At 44.0% G+C, this 23483-nt stretch overlaps 2 protein-coding genes across 2 annotated transcripts in view; one reads left to right on the forward strand and one right to left on the reverse strand.

Annotated features, from left to right (window-relative positions):
- Xrcc6 (X-ray repair cross complementing 6) overlaps positions 1-23483 on the forward strand; it is a 51651-nt gene that overhangs the window by 8167 nt on the left and 20001 nt on the right. The window lies entirely within an intron of this gene.
- On the reverse strand, positions 591-23434 carry Desi1 (desumoylating isopeptidase 1). The gene is made up of 6 exons (XM_020168198.2): positions 23199-23434; positions 10961-10982; positions 10094-10163; positions 7014-7123; positions 6037-6159; positions 591-3111 (listed from the first exon to the last, which is right to left on the reverse strand). Exons 1-6 carry the CDS (start codon positions 23284-23286, stop codon positions 3018-3020), a joined length of 507 nt encoding a protein of 168 aa, XP_020023787.1. The 5' UTR covers positions 23287-23434; the 3' UTR covers positions 591-3017.

Here is a 23483-nt window from a genome sequence, read left to right on the forward strand (position 1 = left end):
GCCTCAGTGATGAAGTGTCAGTGGTGTGGTAAGAACCTGGCCTGGATCAAGGGTAGCCTCAGCTACCTACAAGTTGGATAACTCTTTTCTGCTGTTTCCTCCCCAGTGATATGGGACCAATCTCTTACCTCCTCTGCTGTGTGTGAAAGCATCAGCCCAGGTCAGGCCCACGAAAGTGCTCACTGGAAGCTGGCCAACTGAATCTGCATACTTCCAGCCAGGCTGGCACATCTGGACGTAGTAGGGAACATTCAGAGAGCCACCCATCAACACTTGTTCTATTAGATCACTGTAGCAAGGTGGCGGGGATGGGGGGGGAATCCCTGGGACCACAGAACCTGCCTTTAGTCCAGATGAAATTAAAAATGAACACTTCTTGGTGAGGTCAGACATCCCCCATTGGTTGGGGGGAGGGAGAGGCCTTAGTAATTGAAGCTACTTCATGACTTGGGGTGTCTTTATAGACCAATGATGAAAGCAACGGCAGCACTTCCAGACTCAGCAAGGTAAAGCTCAAGGGCAGAGATGGAGAAGCCTGGGGTTGCTTCATGCTGGACACACACTCAGATGGTATTCAAGTGCCACACCAATACAGCAGGCAGAAATGAGTTTATTGCATTAGAAAATCACCAATGAAAACCAGCAAACACCTCCCTACTAGACATAATTATTAGTTTGACTTCAAGGGCATACAGAAATCTCAAAGGTTCAAGCTTTATTTATTATGGGAGAGGGTGACAGTTTCATCCCTCTTCCTCCCTTGTTCCTTTAAATCAATAGACTTCTACAGAGGTGTCCACTGTATGACACAAGTACATGGCTCATTTCCCACTCTGCTTGCCTGTACACGCTCACATGGAGTTAGCTGGTCACAATGAGTATGCTCCTGAGGTTCTGGGATAGGCAGAGAAATGTGAGGATGGGGATGGGGGGTGGGGTCCTGGCCTGGGCCTCCACCTTGAGTGGTAGTGGAGCTCACTCGAGGGAGGAAGCACTCCTCTTTTTCCAGAGCTCTGGGAGACTGCTCACCAATCCCTCCATCTCCCCCTAGCCCGAGAGCACAGGCATTGGCATGGATGGCTGCTGGGCATTTAAGAGGGCTGTTCAAGGAATCAAATGACTCAAATTCTCTCAGGGAAACCACTCAGAACTTCAGGTATACTTCTCAGAATAGCCCTGGGTCTGAGGGTCACTGTTGGGAGATGCAAAACCAGATAAGCCTGGACATGGAGAACAGAGAGAAGCCAGCACCCTCCAGACAGAGATGAAAGCTCTGGGAAGAGAAGTCAGCAGGAGGAACCAGAAAGAGAAGGCTGGGCCAGGAAAGTTGGAAAAGGAAAGAACATGGGCAGGAGGCAGGGCAATGGCCTACACCAATTTGAGACCTCCCAGAAGAAACCCAGCCTCTGATACCCATTCTCCTTGGCCCCAGTTCTGCTGGTAGGTCGATATTAATCCCTGTTGGTTTCCACTCAAACTTTTCATTGCCAGGCATACTGGCAAACCAGTAGATCTTGAGAAGAATTAAACTGCTCACTCAACCTTAAAAAAATGTCACTTGACATGTCAGCTGGATATGCCCCTGGTCAGGCAAACACTTAAGCAGAATGACATCTTTTCCTCTAGCTGAGACCCTGATGATGCCAACTGCTATGGTTAATGGCAAATACAGCAGGGGATGGGGCCAGGGACGAATAGCAGCTTTTCAAGGAGGAAAGGCCCCTGCCCCAGGAAGGATCAACTGAACTCAAGTTTTAGAAGTGGTAGGGAGCCATGGCAGGAAGGTTTAAGGTGGCAGAGCTGAGATTCAGGCAAGCTCGGGTTCGTTCTGCACACTCATTCCCTAACTAGTGGGAGGCTTGTGTGAAGAAAGGAATCTGAAAGCCTCTTCAGATTAGAGACTTCCCAACTGTTCCTGCCTATGAACTCCTAGCAGCAAATCATTAGGAAAATGGCCACTTATACCACTCCCCCAACCATGCGTCCCTAAAGTCAGAATGACAAGAGAAATAATGTGTGCCTTCAAACACACTTAGTATAAGTTGCTATTGGAAACAACTCTAAATTTTCTTGCCATATTGATTCTGCATCATTATTTTTTCCACATCAGGGAGGGATGTTTTCCTAGAGGAGAGAATCAATGTTCCCTTGGTCCTTAGCTGAAAACTGCATACTGGTCTGGGTGGCTAGTTCTAGTGGCTATAAATAACCTACATCATTATTTGCAGACAGAAGGCCTGCTGCTTCAGCCCAGAACTTCAGCAACTGTGACAGGTCAGCTATGCTCAAAGAGCAGCCTCATGGGCAGGCAGCAAGGTGGTTTTCCAAAACTGATGGTGGAGGATTGGCAATCAGTCTAGGTGGAAGGAGGAATGGCTTTATCCTGTTTACTCTGACCTGATCCTTGCTGTCACTCTTTTGATTCTGAGGCTCTGGCTGCTTCAGCTCTGGTCCCATGGACTTGCTTGGGGTAGGGGAGGGAAGGTGAGAGCATATGGCTAAGGAGTTCACTTAGGTTGGGTTGGTCAGCCTCCAACTGGTCCCATGTGCACCAAATCCTTTGGTTCATTAATGCTGGAGAGTGAGCGCTTCTGGGTCATGGATGCTGTAAAACTCACCTGGGTCCCACAAGTGTGGCAACCTGGGTAGAGTCTGGGTATTCTCTGCAGAGGTTCTAGGTTGGGGCTCCTCCAAACTGTTCCTCTGGCTTTCTGTTTAAACATACCCCCCTCCCTTTCTCCAGTGTGGAGGACGCTTAGGAAACAGCGTCAAAAGTGAACTCACAGACAAGACAGCCTTAATAAATTAGTATAATACTATTAGAAGGGGTGGCATTTTGTTCTGTTTCTTAGCAGCATTGTCCTACATGCAGCCTGATGATCTCCTTCCCTGGAAAGTTAAAAAGCCATCCCCTGGTTGTTAGCTCTGATGTAAAATTATAAAATAGAAATCTGGTAGGGTTTGTTTTGTTTAAAAAGGAAAAACCCTGGAGAGGCAGGTGGTCCTGTGCAGTCCTGTTAGCTTTGGCCGTTGGGTCTGCCCACGGTGTTCCCTCCAGGAGGTTGGATCTGAATGGAGTCCAGGAGGGGCCGAAGTGCCTGTCCGAAGGGCCTGTAGGGAAACAGACATGAGCTAGGCGAGCTCTGGGGGTATGGCTTGTCCACAGATAGTGAGCAGGCAGGGAAAGTGACCGTGGGAGCACCATCATACGAAGAAGGAAGGTCCTAGGACCTCATTGAATTTTCTCACAGCTTCATAGAATAGCTTTCTTAGCGGGGTGGGGGTGGGTGGGTGGATGGGTGGGGTGGTGGTTTGGATAAATGTTTCCCAAATCCTTCTTGGTCCCCAGTGCATGACACATTAAGGAGGCAATGGAAACTTTAAACAGTGAAAACATGGCGGATGGTCTTTTGGTCATGAAGGGCATCCTCTTGAAGGGGATAATGGGACTGCAGCCCCTCCTCTGCCTCTCTTTGCTTCCTGGCCACCATGGGGAAAGGAACTCTGCTCTACCATGCACTCTCCACCACGATAAACTGCTTTAGCACAGGTCCAAAGGCAATAGGGCCAAGTGACCATAAACTAAAACTTCTGCTACTGTGAGTGAAAATAAACTTTTCCTCCTTACAAAGTTTATTATCCCAGATATGTTACAATAACAGAAAACTGACTAATGCAGAGTACCTTAAATAGCCTGTTCTACGTCTTTACTCCTGGGGTCCTTCAGTGGTCTTATTATCTTATTGCCAACACCTTTAAGAAACTAGAGTTCTCTGTATTTGATGTACTTGTATCTTTTTTTTATTTTTTTAAATGGTACTGGAGTTTGAACTCAGGACTTCATGCTTGCTAGGCAGGCACTCTATCTCTTGAGTCACTCTACCAGGTCTTTTTTGTGTTGGTTGTTTTTTAAATTTTTTTTGTGATACTAGGGCTTGATCTTAGGGCCTACACCTTGAGCCACTCCACCAGTACTTTTTTATGAAGGGTTTTTTTGAGATAGGGTTTCATGAACTATTTGCCCAGGCTGGCTTTGAACCATGATCTTCCTGATCTCTGACTCCTGAGTATATAGGATTATTTAATCCAATGATGCCTGGCTACTTGTATCTTTGATTCTTGTGAAGAAGTTAAAAATAGTTATAACAAGGAAGCTGAGACAAAAGAAAGGGTATGATGAAACTAAAATCAAAAGAATGATGCACAATGAGATTAGGTCTTGCAGGCATTACAAGGAATATTCAGGAAAAATGACCAATGCCAAGTTTCCAAGGTGTTGATGTTAGTTTCTAAAGAGCTCCAGGGAAGGGACTGGAGGTGTGGCTCAAATGATGAAGCACCTGCTTAGCAAGCTGGAGGCCCTAAATGCAAACCCTCAATACCACCAGGAAAAAAAAACAAAAAACTCCCAGATTGCTTTCATACTAACTTAGCTGAAAAAAATATTAACTTAGCTGGAAAAATCACTGCAAATACTGAAGTCTGGAGACTTTCCAAGAATACTGCACCCTTGCTGGGTGCTGGTGGCTCATGCCATAATCCTAACTACTCAGGAGGCAGAAATTAGGAGGATTGAGGTTCGAAGCCAGACTGAGCAGATAGTTTGTGAGACCTTAGCTCAAAAATACCCAACAACAACAACAACAAAAAGGGCTGGCAGAGTGGCTCAAGTTGTAGAGCACCTCCCTATCAAGCATGAGACCCTGAGTTCAAGCCCTAGTACCACCAAAAACAAACAAACAAAAAGCCAAAGTATACAGTACCTTTAAATGAGGTTGACTATAACACATCTCAGACACTGCAGGCTCTCTACCTTTTGAGCTATGTCCCCAGCCTAGATACTGCCATTTTTGAAAATCATCCCTAAGTTCAAGGGAATGAAGTACACCAAAGTGTAAACAGACAAAACCAAGAAATATCAACTCTAATGCAGACAGTCCAGGAATTCTACCTATCAAATAATAGCAAGAACATTCCAGCTACTTAAGGTTGCTTAGGGTCCCATAACCTCAACAGGGACTGTGGGATTTCACACATATACCAGGGGACAGGAAGGCAGGGACAAAGCTAGGAGACCGGGGCTCCTCAGCAGCCTTGTTCCTATGCAAGTTTTCCTGAGAGGTTCCTACCCAGGTGTAAAAAACAGCTTCCTTTGCAGAGCCAGCTAAACCTGCCAGGATCCCTGTTGAGCAGGACCCCAGTCCAGGAGAAATTGGAAACTGAATCAGAGGCAGCCAGTAGACATGGTCCTAGGGTGGGCAGAGGCTGCCTGACACAATCAACAGTGAAGGGAGGGAAGGGATGAAGTGTTTTTTGGGGGTATATGTCCTGTCAGGACACAGCACCACCTGGATGATGGCTCAATGCAGGGCCACGTCAGGACAAAAGACTACAAAGTACCCTTAAAGAGAACCTCAAGTGGGCTGGGATATGCTCCAGTGATTGGATGCCTGTCTCACAAGCACAACGCCCTGAGTTGAAACTCCAGTACTGCCAAAAAAAAAAAAAAAAAAAAAAAAAGAAAGGAAGAAAGGAAACCTCAACTGAGGGCTGACCCTGCACTATAAGGTTCAAGGGCAAGTAGAACCTGGTCTTTCAGGGAGTCAAATTGCTCAGGGTATAGTGGAAGAAAGACATACAACAGTTACAAAACAAGCTGCCCTGATATTCCTGACCTCCTCTCTGCAGGCTACCTAACACTGCATTTTAACTGGACACTTTAGGGGAATGGCTTCATGTATCAGGTGCCAGGATTCTGTCCAAATACTGAGCCCAGCATCAAGTGGGTTTCTAAGTTCTGTGGTGGCACTGAGGCCAGGGTAGAGTTGGTCCTACTCCAAGGAGGATGGAGGTGAACTGATGCATACCAGTGGGTGGCCTTCTGTGGTACAACCTACCACTAGGACAGGTCTGCCTGGTTGGGAGGATTCTGCTGCCATGAGGGGAAGACAGCTGTAGTCTAGGGGAGGGAACTAAGTATGAGTGGGGATTTTTAAGGTTGGTCAAGGCAGGGGCAGAGACAGAGGTCATACTTACGTGGAAAGAACTTCAGAGGGCAGATCAGTGATGTAAGAAGGGATCTTCCGCCCAGTCAGGAACTGTGCAACTTCATTGCTAAAGGTGTTACAGTTGTGTTCAAATAGGTTGTAGGCTTCACCTCTGTACATTCAAGAACAGTTTGGAGAGCAGATGAGAAAGCCAGCAAGCACCTGTGGGGCATAACTTGCTCCAGGGGTGGAAAGGTGACCACAGCTGAATATGAAGGGCGCAACTGGCCCTCTCAAACATGCCAAAAGGAATGCTTGGTCTGCCACTCTGGACCTTTAAGAACTGATCTATAAAGGAAGGGTGAACTGAAAATAAATGGCTCCTACACAATTTCAGAATCTTTACATTCACAAGAGCAGAGCTCTTGGGTTAGAGTTGAAGTGTTTTGGAAATCAATTAAACCTTCATAAGAGAAAACTTGCTTCAGTTGGTATGTTATCCCACTCCTGATACAAACCCTGCTTTTGATATTCAGGAGAAAGCATTCAAGCCAGGTGCTGGTGGCTCACGCATGTACTCCTAGCTACTCAGGAGGCAGAGATCAGGAGGATTGCAGTTTGAAGCCAGCCTGGGCAAATAGTTTGTGAGACCCTATCTTGAAAAAACCCATCACAAAAAAGGGCAGGTGGAGTGGCTCAAGGTATAGTCCCTGAGTTCATGCTCCAACAACACAAACACACAAAAGACAGCATTCAGCCAGTAGAGGTTGAAAACAACATTGGTTGATTTTAATCTGAAAAAAATAAATAGCTCCTCTTTCCTGTAGAAGTTTCAGCAGAGAGCATGCTGGGATGGAACATCAGCCTTGGAATAACTTTGGACTCTTTGTAGGATGTTAATTGCCTTCTTTTTGTATTCATTCAGCAAAGAATGGGGAAGGCCTGGTATTACTTGTGCTGAGTGTTCAGGAGAGGGGGGATTATCTAGCCAGGGAGACAGACACAACCAATCACTACCCCACTTACCGGAACAGAGACTCCCCCAGGGAGGACAGGTACTCCAGAAAGATTTCTTCTGTGACTTCTGTGCTTCCCACATCAACCACAGAGTCTGGGGGCCCAAGCAATGTTCCTCCCTAAAAAAGCCAATCCCAAGAAAGTCACTAGATCACCATCTCCAGTGAATTCTCTTTCCCCCCACCTGCTGGGGACGGAACCCAGAGTCTCGCTATGCTAGCAAGTACTTCACTACTGAGCTATCCCTTCCAGCCCTCCATTGAGTTTTATTTATTGATTTTTTTTGGTGGTACTGGGGTTTGAACTTAGGGCCTCATGTTTGCTAGGCTGGCACTCTATTGCCGGAGTCATTCTGCCAGCCCTTTTTTGTGTGGTATTTTTTGAGATAGGGTCTTGTGAGCTATTTGCCCAGGCTGGCTTCAAACGTCGATCCTCCTGCTCTCTGCCTCCTGAGTAGCTGGGATCACAGGCGTGACGCACTGGCGCCAGGCCCTCCTTTGAATTTTTAAATGTAGCTTCCTATACAAGGCCATACATGCTCTGTTCCAACAACTTCATTTTTAACTTTCAGAGCACCCCAGGCAGATAAAGAGGGTTGCTTCTGTTCATATCAAGGTTATAATGGCTTAGAGCTTCCTATTGCCATGTGCTGGCAGAATAGCTAAGAAATGGGGCTTCTTACTGTTGGCGGGGCCTGGGAAGCTGATTCTCTTGCAAGTCCAACTCCTTATGCTGTCCACTCATTCAGTTGATAAAAAGAAACCCAGAATCTGCAGTCTCCTTTTGTCCCCAACATGCCTGATCACTAGGACAGAACAGGACAACTAGAAATGGCCTATGTTCCGAAAGCACACAGCCAGTTTCTCTTGTGAGGCACTGGATGTCCTTGGTAACAACATGAAAATGTGAAGGGCCATGAGAACTGTAGCAGGGGAGCAATGATTTCCAGAATTTAGTGCGTTTTTGATCTGTGAGGCTAATCTACAGATGGTTACAGGGCAGGGCAGTTGCTGGCCTGGGAGACCTAGAGACAACCTCAGTCACAGAGCTAATATACCACCGCAGGAGACTAAAGGAGAGACCAAAGCCCAGCAGGGATACCAGTCAGAGGAAGCAACAGGAAGATCAAGGAGGGCAGATCCTGGAAGGGAGAACACCCCAGAGCAGAGTTGCCTGGAAAGGTCATTCATTTATAGCCACTGAGCACCTCCTATGTGGCTGACATTGATACAGGCATCGGAGAAAGCTTGGTGAGAGACAGGTAATTACGGTTGTTAGGGGACAATTATCTCAGAGTTGTAAGAGACTAAAAGGTCACTGTTGGACCCTACTATTCACTCATATGACAAATAATCATTGAGAACTTACTATGTACTGTGCTTTATGCTAGGCACTGGTGGTATGATGTACACAAAACAGATGAGATTCTTGCCCTCATGGAACTTATAGTCTAGCAGAGAAGGCAGACAAAAAGAAAAAAAATCCCATAAATCAGTGTGTAATTACAAGCCACAATAAAGGTCATGCTAGAAAAGTACAGAATGTACTTTATATAGGACAGAGGACCTTCACAGTTTGAGGGGTCAGGCAAGTCTTGCCTGAGAAAAATGACATTGAGTTCAGATCTGAAGGAGAGAAGGGCATAGCAGGTGAAGGATCAAGGAGGTATACTGAGGTCAGAGTACAGGTTTAAATGTCGTGTGCTCAAGAATGAGAAGAAGGCTGGGGTAGGTACAACCTGAAAAGAGGCCAGCCAGAGAGGGAGACGGAGACCAGATCACAAAGGGTTTTGGAGGCCAAGCTGGGTTTTATTCCTGGATCAATGGGGAGAATTCTGGCCAAAGCAGTGAAATCCTTTGTAAAGATCATCTGGCCTCCTATGTGAAAGACAGAGGAGGGAGACCAGGAAGAGGCTACTGCCACAGGTCCATGTTAGACATGAGGTGGCCAGCACAAAGGTGAAAGTTCTGGAGAAATGGGAAGAGATGGGGAGAGGTGGACTGATTTAAGATGCATTTACAAGGTAGAATTGACTAGGCTTAATGAAGGATTTGTTATAAGGGGTTGGGTAAGAGGTGAGAGAGGAAGAAATCAAGAATGACTTCCCATTTATGACTATCAAAATGAATGATTGCTTGGTGTTTGCTTGAGTACCTATTATGATGACCCATAGCTCTGACAGAAATGTTCTGGAAAAGGGCATGGCATTAGAATCACAGAGACTTGAGTTCTAGAAGTACTGCCACTCACAGTCTGTGTAACTTTGGGCAACTCACTTTATCTCTTATTGTTCAGCGCAACACAGGTGGGGTTCCTACTGTAAGCCAGGTATTGTGCTGGGGTTGGGATCTAGCTCCTTGTGAGCTGAGACTCAAGCAGCCCCTATCACTATGGCCTGCTCAGTGTGAGACAGGGAGATCCACAGGTGGAGTGTAGAGGAGGCAACTTGCTGGGGCATCTGGGAAAGGTGTTTGTTTATATATTGATTTATTTTGTGGTACTGGAGATCAAACCTAGGGCCATGTGCATGTTAGGCAAATACTAAGCCACTGAGAAACAGCCTGGGAAAGGTATTTTTGAACAAGTCTTTTTCTCCCCTCCCCATCTGTTTTTTGTTTTTGTTTTTTAGTTTTTTTTTTTGGTGGTACTGGGGTTTGAACTCGGTTTCACACTTGCTAGGCAAGGATTCTACCACTTGAGCCACTCCACCAACCCTTTTTGTGTGTTTTTTTTTCGAACTAGGGTCTTGCAAACTATTTGCCTAAGCTGGCTTCGAACCATGATCCTCCTGATTTCTGCCTCTTGAGTAGCTAGGATTATAGGCATGAGCCACTGGTGCCTGGGTTCTTAACTTTTTTTTTTTTGGAGGGGGGAGCACTGGAGATTGAACCAAGGGCCTTCAGTATGCTAGCACTAAGCCACAACCACAGTCCTTGAATGAAGTCTTTAAAGTATGAGTAACTATTCCACAAGTCTCCTCCATAAACTGGGCCAGAGATCAGAGGTAGATAGGAGAAGCAAAATTTTTGGTCTGTGGGAACTCCTAGGAAGCTGAGACTGAAGGTCAAGGTGTGGGGGAAGACACTCACCGGGGGACAGCTGGAGATACCGCCACTGCCAAAGAAGAACTCATCCTTGTGCACAACTATGGAGGTGTGCCTGCCACACAGAGAGACACAGTGAGCCCACAAACTTAAAACCTGTCCAAGAAAAAAGCAAGCACTACACTGCAATGAGAATAATTTCTGCTCAATGATGTGACTGTGGTGACCAGCCTTACAAAGCTAACCAATAAGGCTATGAATAAGCTAAATGTGGTCCATATGGGAAGGGGGAATTGCTTCCAGACTCTCTCCCCTGAAGATACCAGTCTTCAGGTGCTCAAGTTCCTCATAAAATGTTGTAGTATTTGCATATCCTCAAGTATACCTTAAGTCATTTCAAGATTATCTGTAATACCCAATACAATGTGTGAATGCTATGTAGTAGTGTTACACTCTATTATTAAGGGGACAGTGATAAGAAAAAGAGTCTGTACATGTTCAGTACACATATCACTTTTTGTGACCATTTTCAATCTGCAGTGGGTTGTGTTTGTGGATACAGAGGGCTGACTACCACAGCTCAGGGTGCTTCTGCCTTGGCACTGTTGAGCCTGGACAATCTGCTGTGGGAGGCTGTCCTGTGTATAGGATGTCGAGTAACATTCCTGACCTCCATCTACTAGATGCTAGTAGCATATTCCTGCTGGTTGTGAAAAGTCTCTGGACACTGCCAAATGTCCTGTCAGGGAGGGCGCAAAATCACAGTAGTGAAATGAGCACTGTTTTAGGAACTGGAGATTAACAACAAAAAGAGCTGGGTTTCAAGCTGGGAGCCACAGGCTGCACTTGAATGGTATGGAGTGCTGCCTTGTTTCATAAAGCAGTGAATATAAGGTTTCCCACCCCACTTACCAGATGCCTTCCAGTTGTTTCCCTGTGGAGAAAAGAAGAGATTTAGCCATTTAGACTAAATGGGCCCTCAGCCTGAGTAAATTTAGAATGCTGCTGTTCAAACCCAGAGGAACCTGTTAGAACCTCTTGGGAGAACTTTTCAGGAATGCAGCTCTCCTCCATGGCAGTCCTCAGGCCATGATTAGGGTGCATTGTGTTAAGTTGAAAAGCAATCAGAATCTTTTATCAGAAGGCAAGATAAAAACACTAGTATAAAGGTATCCCGGTTATATGCCTCTCTTATTTCCTTTTTGGGTTAAATCAACTTTGCCTTTTAAATTTCTGATTCATGTTCAATGAGACTACAGTAAAATAATAAAAGCTATTGGCCACATGTTCATGGAGGTGGAATCCTTCAGAAAATGGAACCAAACTTTATAAATGCCATGTATTCTGGAAGAGTTGATGCACATTGATTTATTTGGAGTTGGGGATTGAATCTAGGGCCTAGAACATGCTAAGCATGCACTCTACCATGGAGCAGCCCAGTACATATTTACTCTATATCTCTATGTGCCAGCAATGATGTTAGATGTGGAAATGCAAATGAACAGATCACTATCCTACCTTTAAGGAACTCAAAGTCAAGTGGAGAGACACATAAATAGTTAACTAAAACACAATGTAAGCTCTATAATAGTGGTAAAAATAAGTTACTATGTGTAATCAAGATAAAACTACCACCCTCAGCTTCAGTACAACCAACAAATAAGCTGGATGTTTTTACCAGAAAGAACACTACGTGCAAGTACATGGTTGTAAAGACAAACCCTGCAGGGCAGAGGGCAGGATGTAGTGATGGTGACAAGAGGAGGAGAGGCAGGGTGGTCTGAACTGAGCTGGTTGCTCAGCAGGACAGCATTTCAATCAGACTCACACCATTTAAAAGATAGCTGCAAGTACAGATGAATTGGAGGGAGGACAGTTGAGAGAGCAGACTAGCATGGGGAGGAAGGTAATGAAGGACATGGTAACACCAGCAAACCTCACTCACTCACCTGGGGTTATCAGTTCACATGACTACTTTTTTTGTGGCACTGAGGTTTGAACTCAGGGCTTCACCTTGAGCCACTCCACCAGCCCTTTTTTGTGATGGGCTTTTTCCAGATAGGATCTCATGGACTATTTGCCAGGGCTGGCTTCGAACTATGATCCTCCTGATCTCTGCCTCCTGAGTAGCTAGGATTATAGGTGTGAGTCATCAGTACCCAGCCTGAAATGGGGTCTTGCTATGTAGCCCAGGCAGGACTTGAATTTGTGATCCTCCTGCCTCAGCTTCCCAAGTGCTGGGATTACAGATGTGTCCTATAACACCTGGCCAACAGCAGCTTTTGCACTTGCTGGCAGTAGACCTTGAGCAAGTTTACCCTATCTCTCTTAAGTCTCAGTTTCTGTAACTCTCTCAGAGTTGCTTTGACTAATAATAATGTACATAAAGCATTACTGCATGGGGTACATAGAAGTTTGAAAAATAGAGGCTATTACCAGGTCTAATGAGTTCTTTGAGGAAAAAGGTAGAGTTATAAATAGTAAAATAAATTCTAATTCACTATGGGTGGGTAAGATATAAGAACAGCTTTGGGCTGTATTTATTTTATATATAAATATTTCACTTTTGGCTGTTAGTATTGCCAGGTTAAATGGAGTAATAAAGAAAAATGAGATGCAACAAGGTTTTTCTTTCTGCCTGTCTTCTGATTCCAGAGGCTAGCCTCCTTTTTTACTAAGAGATTCTCTTCTTGGCCCACAAGATCACAAGTGAATAGAAGGTTTCTGGGGTATCCCCCTAGAGAATGTAGGGACGACTCTACCCTTACCCAAAGCAAGCTGAAATTCCAGAGAGTGATCAGAACCGGCTGGATGACAAGGGAGAGTGGTATCCATTTAGGACAAGCATCTTCAATTGCTGGGCTCTACCAGGCTCTAATGATCAAAGGAGTTGAAGTTTGTTCTCTTCCTGACTTTGAAGACAATACTAAGACGCCTTTTAACTGCAAAGACTAACATTGTAAGTTTGTGTTTGTTTCTGGTGCTGGGGATGAAACCTAGGGTCTTGTGCATGTTAGGCAAGTGGTTCACTACTGAGCTATATTCTTAGCCCTAATACAGTGCTTGAAATAGAGCTGGTGTGCTCCTCTGGACTGCCCTTTATAAAGCAGTTGTTTCAAGTAGCAGTTTATTTCCTTAAAGACATGAAATGCTTCAGTGAACTAGACAAATTAGCAATACTTGCTTTCTCTTGCCTATTCCTTTCAAATGAGGCTTCTCTGATTCCCTTTGGGAATAACATTATACTCACTAACAGGAAGAAGGTGGTAGTGAATAAAACAGAGGTTCTGGTGTAAGCAGGCCAGATGTGAATCCTATTGGTTTAAATCAATGAACCAGGGTTTACTGAGACTACTAGATTCTGGATACTAATTCGTGGCACTAGGAATACAGCAGTAAACAAGGAGATAAAAATCTCTTTCATGACACCAGATGAGGTGAGAGGACAGTCAATAATAACAATAATAGTGTCAAAGCATGTTAGCAATAGTGAGTGTATAGAAAAAGCAGGCTAAGGGAGACTGGGAGGTGAGGGATGGTCAGAGTAGGTCTTTCTACAAAAGAGACATCTGAGCAAAGATTTGAGAAGGAGGCCAAGGAGAGAGCCATTCAGGAGCAGGGTACATGAGGTGTGTCCAAAGGACTGGAAGGAAGCCAGTGTGGGTAGAATAAGGTATAAGGAGAGATAAAACAGGAGTGAGCAGAGGTAATGGAGGTCAGATCTATAGAACCTTGTACAGGTTGAGGATTAGAGTCAGCTCAAGCTATCTAAGAGAACTTAGATGGTTATAAAAATTAAAATCAAATAGAAAATACAGGTTTGGCCACTCAGTTGCTCTAACCACATTTTAAGTCTCAAGAGCCACGTAGTAGTTACTGGTTACTGATTGGACAGCATAGGTCTAGAATGTTCCATTGTTGCAGAAAGTTCTATTGGGCAGTGTTGTTTAAACCTTAGTTTCCTATTCTGTAAAAAGATGCACAATAATAATGCCTGTTTCATAACATTCATGTTATATTAAAAGAGATGACATGTGGCAAGGCAAGAATCTGGCAAAATCTGAGGTCAAAGGTCAGCCAGGGAACTTTGGACCAACACCAGGCCAGATCTGGAGATGTCTCTCTCAGATCTTCAATGCTAGACTAAGACCTTTAGCATTCTCCACCAAGATAGCTTTGTTTGTTGAATGAATATCTGTATCTATATATACACACCAGAGATATAACTGTAGAACATTATCAGCATACATATAACCATATGAATATATATATAAAATGTAGACATTTACTCATGTACATATGTAGCTCTACTCAGCAGTATGGGAAGCATCACCATATCCAGTAGAATAAAAGCCATCAACACACATTATTATGTAACTGTATACATATAAGTACAAACATGTATTTCTAATAAGTATAAATACATATACATCATATTGATTTATTAATGAACATATATAAAAGAGATGACATGAGAAATATGCCTAGCATAGTGCCTAGCACATAATACATGCCCAATAAAGGTTAACTCATTTCTCTTAGAATTTGTAATTTGAGCTGGGTGCTGGTGGCTCATACCTATAATCCTATTACTTGGGAGAACTGAGGGACCAGGCCAGCCCAGGCAAATAGTTCATAAAATCCCATCTCCAAAATCCCATCCCAGAGCAAAATTGAGAGGATTGGAGGTGTGGCTCAAGTGATAGAGCACCTGCTTTGGCAAGTGGAAAGCCCTGAGTTCAAACTCCAGTCTCACAAAAAGAAAAAAAAAATTTACAATTTGAAAGTTTTATATAGCTGCTCCAATAGTATTGTGGTATTCTCCTTAATTAGACTACAATTGCTTCAAAGCCAAGGGCAGTTTCTTAAGTATCCTTGTAACTCCAGCACCTATCAAAGTACCTGGGTCACAGATGCCACGTGGACATCTGTTGAAATGGCTTATTCTATTCTGTTTAGTCATTGCTGTTGGTTGAAATGCAGTGCTACTGAGGTCAAAGTTCTTACCCGTCATCTTGGTTGCCTTGACTAGTTATTAGAATGACTCTGCAACCCTGATATACAGTGCCCAGCCTGGGTCTGTTATTGCCGCTCAGGAGTCCACACTCAATGACAAAGGAAGACAGTTGGCAGCTAAAGATGCATCAGCTCAAACCTAGTCCTACTAAAATGGTTTGGAGAGGGACCTCAGAGATTATCCTGTCAGTTACTTTATACCTAAAAAGCAACTCAAAAAAAGTTGTAGACACAAATCTTACTTTATTCCCCTTTATATGTATTGATCACCAAATCTGTTTATAAGCTGACATCTCACCTCCTTGCTATTGACTGCGTCAGGGTAAACTTAAGACTTCATCCTCCCAGTGGGGTGTGGTGCTGTGGCTTTAGTGCCAGCTACTTGGGTGGGCTGAGGTTTGAGGATCCTTGAGCCCAGGAGTTTGATACCAGCCTGGGCAATGTAAGACCCAACTTCAAAACAACAATCTCAACTACCCATAAAATTACAATAGAAACTACAGAAAAAAATCTCAATTTGTCATTCTTTCTTTTATTCATTCAACTAAAGACCTTCACAGTTAACCTTATTCTCACAACATTTTATAGTGGTAGGATAGAGCAAAGATTTCATCATTTTATAAAGAGGTAATGCATGGTCTACCTAGTACAAAAACAAGATGTGAAGATGAGATAGGTACCCATGGCTCAGACCTGTAATCTCAGCTACTCACGAGGCAGAGATCAGGAGGATTGTGGTTTGAAATCAGCCCTGGCAAATAGTTTTCGAGACCCTATCTTCACACACACACACACACACACACACACACACACACACACACACACACGGGCTGGTGAAGTAGCTCAAGGTGTAGGCCCTGAGTTCAAACCCCAGTACTGTGAAAAAAACAAAAATGTGAAGATGAACTTACTGGAGAAACTAAGGTAGAAATGTAAGGCTTGCTGCTCTTAGGAGGAAAAGAACAAGGATGATAGGCATTGGAAAGTGGGACTCAATTTAAATTGAGTTTTAATTTTTTTGGCCAGACTAGGGTGGGAGTAGGTGAGAAGGGGTGGTAGCTTGAGAAAGAAGAAGGGCTTAAGGCCATTTGGGGACCCAAATTAGGCTCAATGGCTATGAACAGTATAGAAGCAGATTATTTCCCACTAGGATTTCCTCAGAGGAAATGATCATATGGCTGCATGTCTCCAAGTCTGTTAGCACATCCAGTGCATTCATTTTGAGGCCTATGAAGTATAAACATGGAAAACATCGTTGGGTGCAGTGGCTTACGCCTATAATCCTAGCTATTCAGGAGGCAGATATCAGAAGGATTGCAGTTCGAAGCCAGCCTGTGAGAATACTTTCCAAGACCCCCACCTTAACCAATAAAAGCTGGGTGTAGTTGCATGCCTGCCCTTCCAGCTATGCAGGAAAGGCCAGCCTGAGCATAACTGCAAAAATAACCAAAACAAAGAAAGTCTGGGGCGTGACTCAAGTGGTAGAGTGCTTGCCTAGCCAGTGAAAGACCCCGAGTTCAAACTCTAGCACTGCCAAAAACCAAAAAACATGGAAAACAAATAGAAGACACGGATCTCAGCCCCATTTACCATCGTGAATAACAGAGACCATGGACTATAAGACATTGGTCAGCCATCCACTCTTCATAAGAGTAAAGTAAGCCTATAAAAGCCAACAAGAGCAGGGTGCTGATGACTCACATCTGTAATCCTAGCTATTTGGGAGGCTGAGATAGGGAGGATCCTGGTTCAAGGCCAGCCCAAATAGTTTGTGAGACTCTATCTCTAAAATAACCAGAGCAAAATGAACTGGAGAAGTGGCTCAAGTAGTAGAGTGCCCGCTTTGCAAGTGCAGTAAGTTCAAACCCCAATCCTACAAAAAAAAAAAAAAAAAAAAGCCAAGGTGAGAACATTCCACCCAACTCCTTGTCCGCTGAGATGAATGGAGCTTGTGCTATATACACATACATGCTGGATACAGATCAGCCCTTATTATACTGCTGCTGCTGCTACATAAATGCCTATTAAGAAGCGTGAAGTAAATGACAGTGATGGGATTTCAGGGGTAAGGGGCTCTGTGCAGATGGCATTTTTTTTTTTTTTGCAGTCTTGGAGTTTGAACTCAGGACTTGCTTACTAGGTAGGCTCTATACAACTTGAGCCACTCCACTAGTCCCAAGCAGGTGCCATTTTTGTCTTAGATGGCAGGGAAAGAAAAGGTATTAAGGCATTAAATGTAGCACTAGCTCACCTCACAGATTCTTGCACCTAAAAATAAAGTGGCTTTTTTTTTCTTTTTTGTTTTGTGGTACTGGAGTTTGAACTTAGGGCTTTGTGCTTGTGAAGCAGGCGCTCTACCACTTGAGCCATGCCTTCAGCCCAATAGTTTTTGGGGGTTTTCTTTGGCAGTACTAGAGTTTGAACTCAGGGCCTCATGCTTGCTAAGCAGGCGCTCTATCACTTATCAGCCATCAATAAAATGCTTTTAATTGTCATTTTAACCAGCAATCTGAGAGGCTTAGTTCTAACTTTAAAAATCAGCTTATTCTTCTCTGGGACCACTGAATAAGCCTTGATTCTAGGTGGGAAAATGTAAAAGAAAACATTTGTGCAACATAAATAGCTCTCTGCAGTCAATACTGTAAAAAATGCCTACTGGTAAGGAGTGCTTACCAGCTAGGTACAGTGGCACAAGTATGTAGTATCAGCAACTCAGGAGGCTGAGGCAGGCAATTGCTTGAGTGCATTTCAAGACCATACCAGCAACATAGTGAGACTCCCCCTATCTCAAAAAAAGAAAAACAAAACACTCCAAAAAACCAAAACACAACAAAAAAACCCTGACAGTTTTAATCATCAAAAAGGTAGGCTTACTACTTGGAAATCCTGAGGGTATAGTTTGGGAGAGTGCTTGTTTGAGGTCCTGGGTTCAATGCCCAGTTCAGAAAAAAAAAAGGTAGGTTTAATACTCTAGTTCTAGGATTCCTTGGAGTCAGTGCCGTTCTCTTTTCTAGTGTAAAAATAACTTTTGAGTACTTTTTCCTCAGTACTGAGATGCTCCTCCTCTTAATTATTGCCTGTTATTATTAGCCAGGCCTTCTAGCAATGCTCTGGGTAAGTGCAGTGTCCCAGATTCACCCAGTTAGTGCTCACTGAATGCTAAATCATACTAGACTCTGGGGATACAATTGAGAGTTCCTGCCCCATGGAGCTTCCAGGAAAACTGGAGGGAGTGGAAGGGTTTGGGGACACAGAGGAGAAAACAAGGAATTATAAAACAGGAGGATGAATGCAATGAAATGAACGTATAGGATGCTGTCAGCACATAAAAGAAACACATGAGCAAGATTTGGAGGTGGGGGTCAGGTAAAAGTTCCTAGAAGAAGTGACTTCATAGCTGAGATCTCAAGGATGAACAGAAGTTAGCCAGGCCAAGAGATGGGGACAGAAAGTAACCCTGGCAGGGGACATAGCCAGTAAAAAGCTGAGGTGAAAAAATGGCACGAATGCTGAGTGCTGGTGGCTCACGACGACTGTAATTCTAGCTACTCAGGAGGCAAAGATCAGGAGGATCATGGTTTGAAGTCAGCCCAGGGAAATAGTTCACAAGACCATATCTTGAAAATACCCAATACAAAAAAGGGCTAGCAGAGAGGCACAAGTGGTAGAGTGCCTGCCTAGCAAGCATGAGGCCCTGAGTTCAAACCCGAGTTGTCCTATTGGGGTGTCCAACAGACCTTCTCTGCTGCAGTTCTGCAAATTAAGCCCTAACACTCCGATTCTCCCCAATCCCATTGGGAGAATTGAGGAAATCCATTCAATTATTTTTTTCTAAGGCTGAATTTTCTTGTAGGACCCAGCAGAGAAAGGATGGTGTGGGTGTGTTGAGCATGAGTTGGCGACAGGTAACTCCGTAGCATGGAGGGCCCTGAAAACCACATCAATTTCCATTTTCTATAAAGAAAATGTGGGATTACTAAATTCATGCAGTGGATATCAAACAGTTCACACAATGAACAACAAAAATCTAAAACAAAGCACAATAGATGGCATTAAAACATTAAAAAAAAAAAAACCCCAAAAACCAAACTCCCTCAGATTCGAAAATATTCAAGACTAAATTCAAGCCTCAACCAATTCTACAATCAGGACTTACTGGGGCTGAGGGTGTAGCTGGGTTAGGCCCTTGCTTCCATCCTCACCAATACATGCATACACACATTCCTTATTGGGTACCTACTCTAATCGGTCACTGGAGACATAGAAAGGAATGAGAAAGCCCTGCTTCTTCTTGCTCATTTTGACGTTTAATCATAATCTCCTTTATGCTGTCATCTAATTTTACATGTGCTGTACATTATTTTTAGAAAAATCAACTCTTGGACAAAAGAGTTCCTATTACTATAAAGAATTAAGCAAGAACTGAGGATAGAACAAAATCTCAAATATTCATTAGATTGCATTCTGCCAACGTACATATTTAGCAACTTTTTTCCATTGCTGGGGAATCTAACCCAGGGCCTCACGCGTGCTAGGAAAGCACTCTACAACTGAGCTACATTCCTAGCAAGACGTATGTATATTCTATGTCTTTAAGTCTTTAAACCTGAGAACAATTCTGAGATAAGCTTGGAAAGGAAAATAAATGTGGTACATGCAAATAAGATTTCAGATCAGAAAATAACAAATATGAAGTACCTGCTAACACAATTAAAAAAACAAACCACCCATAGCATGCAAGAGGCTGAGGCAAGAGAAATCATGTCCAACTGGGCCACATAGCAAGACCCCATCTCAGACCACACTCCCTTAGGGAGTGGGGGAACCCAAACCTCTGCACTTATCTCTTTGCACAAAAAGAAGTCAAAAATTTAAAGAGCAGAAAACATTATTAAGCAGATGAGCTGAAAGTTAATTATAATAGCTAATTATATTAGCTAAATGGTGGTACAGGGGAAAAAAGGTACAATGAGGCTGTCTGCTCAATTAGAATGCCAAGGATAATTGTGGGACCATTTTTGTGACTAATGAGGAACTATAAAACAGAAATACCTTCATGGGAGGTGATTCTAAGAGACTGAAAATGGGACAGGGGAAACTGTGGGATCTATGTGGTTTCAGAGGAACACATGGAGCATTATCTAGCCCAATCATGAACTGTAATAGAATTGGAAAAGGTCTTACGGTGGGAAACTAACAAAACCAAAGCGTTTGCTATATTAGGGTAGTGCTAACATAGGTACTGCTGATAAGATCACGTGAATTTACTTTGGAAAAAGGAAGGCTAAGAGGGATGATCATAATTGTAGGTTATGAATGACATATACACATGGAGCCCAGATTTTTTTTTTTCTCAATCAAACCTGAAACATTTGGCAAGACTGCCTTTAGATACTTTGAACAAGGTACACTAATCATAAGGGAACACATTACTCAGGAGAGATGATATTAGCAAAATGGAGAACATGAGCTCTGGAAGTCAGACAGCCCACGTTTATAACCTGGCTCTGTCACCTACCTTCCTATGTGACTTGGGCAAATTTCTTAACTCCTTTGTCTCAGGTTCCTCAACTGAAAAATGGAGAATTTAATAACAGGACCTATCTCACAAAGGAGTGGTGAGGATACCATTTTTTTTTTGTTTTTATGGGACTAGAATTTGAACTTAGGGCTTTGTGCTCAAAAAGCAGGCACTCTACTGCTTGAGCCCTCCAGGCATTTTTCTCTGGTTGTTCTGGAGACACAGTCTCACAAAATCTTTGCCTGGGTTGGTCTCGGACTGCAATCCTTCCCATCTCAGCCTTCTAAGTAGCTAGGATTACAGGCGTAAGCTAGTGGCACCTAGTTGGGGATTTGTTTGTTTGTTTTTAATAAGGGCCTTCTGTACTTCTAGAACTCATTATAGAAATCAGGAAACAAACGAAGTTTTTTTAAAGGGTCAAATATAGGAATGGGAAATCAATATATGGAAACTAATAGAACTGGGATACACCAACTTTAAGGTCGGTGGTATATGAGAGGGATGAACCAATAAGACAATGGTCATTTGCAACTCTAGAAAGTAATTGCTAACTCTTTATTACTTTTGCAAAAAGCAACGCAGGGAAGAGATGGAGATTTAGACTTGTAGGCAAGGTGATGTCCTCAGAAACACTATTATAGCTGGGCGCTGGTGGCTCATGCCTATAATCCTTTTTTTTTTTTTTTTTCCTGTGGTACTGAGGATGGACCCTAGGGTCTTGCAGTGGCCTACTCCCTTGTTATTTTCACCCAGTTTGCTTCCTGCACAGATCATAATTTGCTCTTATTTTTATCTGCATATTTATTTTTAATATCTCCCACAACAGCTAGTTCCATGATGGCAAATAATATCTTTGTTCAATCATTCTCAGTTAAGCTGAACATATTGACTAGGCAGGCACTCGAATATCTACTGAGTGAACAAAGCAATAATCCCTAAAGTCTTTTTCACTAAAAATAATACTTATTAGGAACAGAACAAATATTAGCCAGTGTAAAAGGAGAGGCTTTTATTTATGGGCTTAGGAACTATCTAAGTAATGTCTCACTATTATCAAACTAAACAAATGGCTCCCTTCCAAGGAGTTTAGTTAGTATTTGACTGATGTAATCTATTAATGACTTTTTAGTGATTTTTCCTCCCTACCATGATGCTGGAGATTGGGCTGTGTGCATGCTAGGCAAACACTCTCTGAGCCCATACTCCTAGCCCTGTCTTACTCATTTAACAAGCTTCTCTCCAATAATGGCTTGGCTACATAAGAATTATCCCAGCTTATTAAAAATACAGATTTACATATTTGCATATTTAAGTAATTGCTTTAACCTAATTTTTTCTAATCCTACTTAACAAGATATGTTGGAAATGAACAGATCTGGGTTTTTTGTTGTTGCAGTGCTGGGGATTAAACCAAGGGCCTGGAGCATGCCGCGAAGTAAAGCACTTTATTACTGGGTTATATCCCTCGCCCAATATCTGTATTTTTAACAAGCACCCTAGATGACTCTGATGTGAAGCCAAATACAGTAACCACTCACTGGCCCAGGTTTGAGGGATTATGTTAAACTCAATATGATACATTATAAACTCAAGGGCATCGAAAAGGTATTCAAAAGTAGCACTGCTTCCTTGAGCTCTGCCCTCTTGTCCCCCAGGGATGAAGTAAATCATTCTCCAATGTCTCCACAGAAGCCAGGAAACACTAGCCATTCAAACAGATGTTGCCAAATTTCAATTCCTGAAATCCTTTCCTGCTCCTAACTACCTGAAATTATGAATCTGATCATTTTTATATGACACAAGATATTCTGGTATTTGGGTTGAAAGGAGGTTTGATGTACACTGAAGGGCTGAGTTTCTCTCCCAGCCTTAAAGTAGTTTAATGGAGTTCAACCAAAATACTTCCCTTACTAATCCTTACTGATACAACATCCAATCCTTCCCCAGAACTGTTTTCTACCATCTGGGCAATAGTAACTAACTTAGAAACTGCAGAGAAAAGACTGCATTGTCAGGCCGAACTTGGTGAATTCTGAAGTTCGGGCTCCTGCTGACCTGACTTTGACCTCTACCTGGAAGACGATGGTTGAGCACCTATGTGCAACCCTAGATTTCTCTTCCTACCTACCCCAGGGACTGCAGAGGTAATTTCTTTTTGGCGAGGACGGAAGGTTCTCCGAAGGCCACCGGAGAATCTCCTCCGCAGTGTCCCTTTCACCACGGGGGCCACCGCGCGAGAGGCATACTCACCCCGGCCACACCGAGTCAAGAAAGGGGTCGAGGGTTCCCCAGGTGGAGCCAGGGATCCCATCAGGCTCCAGCCAGCTTACCCACCCCCTAGTTTACGGGCTCTGGAGGACTTGTTCTTTGTCGGAGTCCCGGGCAAGGGGAGGGCGTGACTGCTTTAGCCTTTCTCCCAGGATTCACGTGAAGATGGAAAAGCGAGGCTCAGGAAGGTCAAATCCACCCCCATCCCTTCCCCATTCGGCCTATCTTCCATCCTCTGGACCCTGCCTCTCCCGGGAGTCATGGTCCAACTTTTCCCCCCTAGGCCAGCAGGCACCCTCCAGCGCGGCTCCTGCCTTCCTTCCCACCTGACCCCGGCCCCCTCACCCAGCATGATGGGGCTGAGCCGCCGGGCCAGGCCCTTGGACAGGTCGTAAACGTAGAGCTTCACCGGATAGAGATTCGGCGGCTCCATTGGGACCCGTGGCGGCGGCCACGAAGGCCCTCGGGCACTCGGCAGCGGCTAGGACCTTCCTGTACCAGACCGGGGTGGGGAAAGGAGGGAACGGGGGCACCGAGCCCGGGCCCGGCCTGAGGGGCGGGGGAGAGGCCGCCCTTCGCTGCTCGCGACCCCCGCACCCGCTACTGGCAACGACTACTGTGAGGTGACTA

Source organism: Castor canadensis, chromosome 8 (assembly GCF_047511655.1).
Source record: "Castor canadensis chromosome 8, mCasCan1.hap1v2, whole genome shotgun sequence".
Lineage (NCBI taxonomy): Eukaryota > Metazoa > Chordata > Mammalia > Rodentia > Castoridae > Castor > Castor canadensis.

What these genes read in the sequence shown, in the direction of transcription:
- Desi1 (XM_020168198.2), bottom strand. Translation starts at nt 23,286, where the DNA reads ATGGAGCCGCCGAATCTCTATCCGGTGAAGCTCTACGTTTACGACCTG. An exon ending in GCTCAGCCCCATCATGCTGG is followed by an intron (nt 10,983 to 23,198) that starts GTGAGGGGGCCG and finishes TTTTCTCCACAG; the next exon opens with GGAAACAACTGGAAGGCATC. An exon ending in GTATCTCCAGCTGTCCCCCG is followed by an intron (nt 7,124 to 10,093) that starts GTGAGTGTCTTC and finishes TGGCTTTTTTAG; the next exon opens with GGAGGAACATTGCTTGGGCC.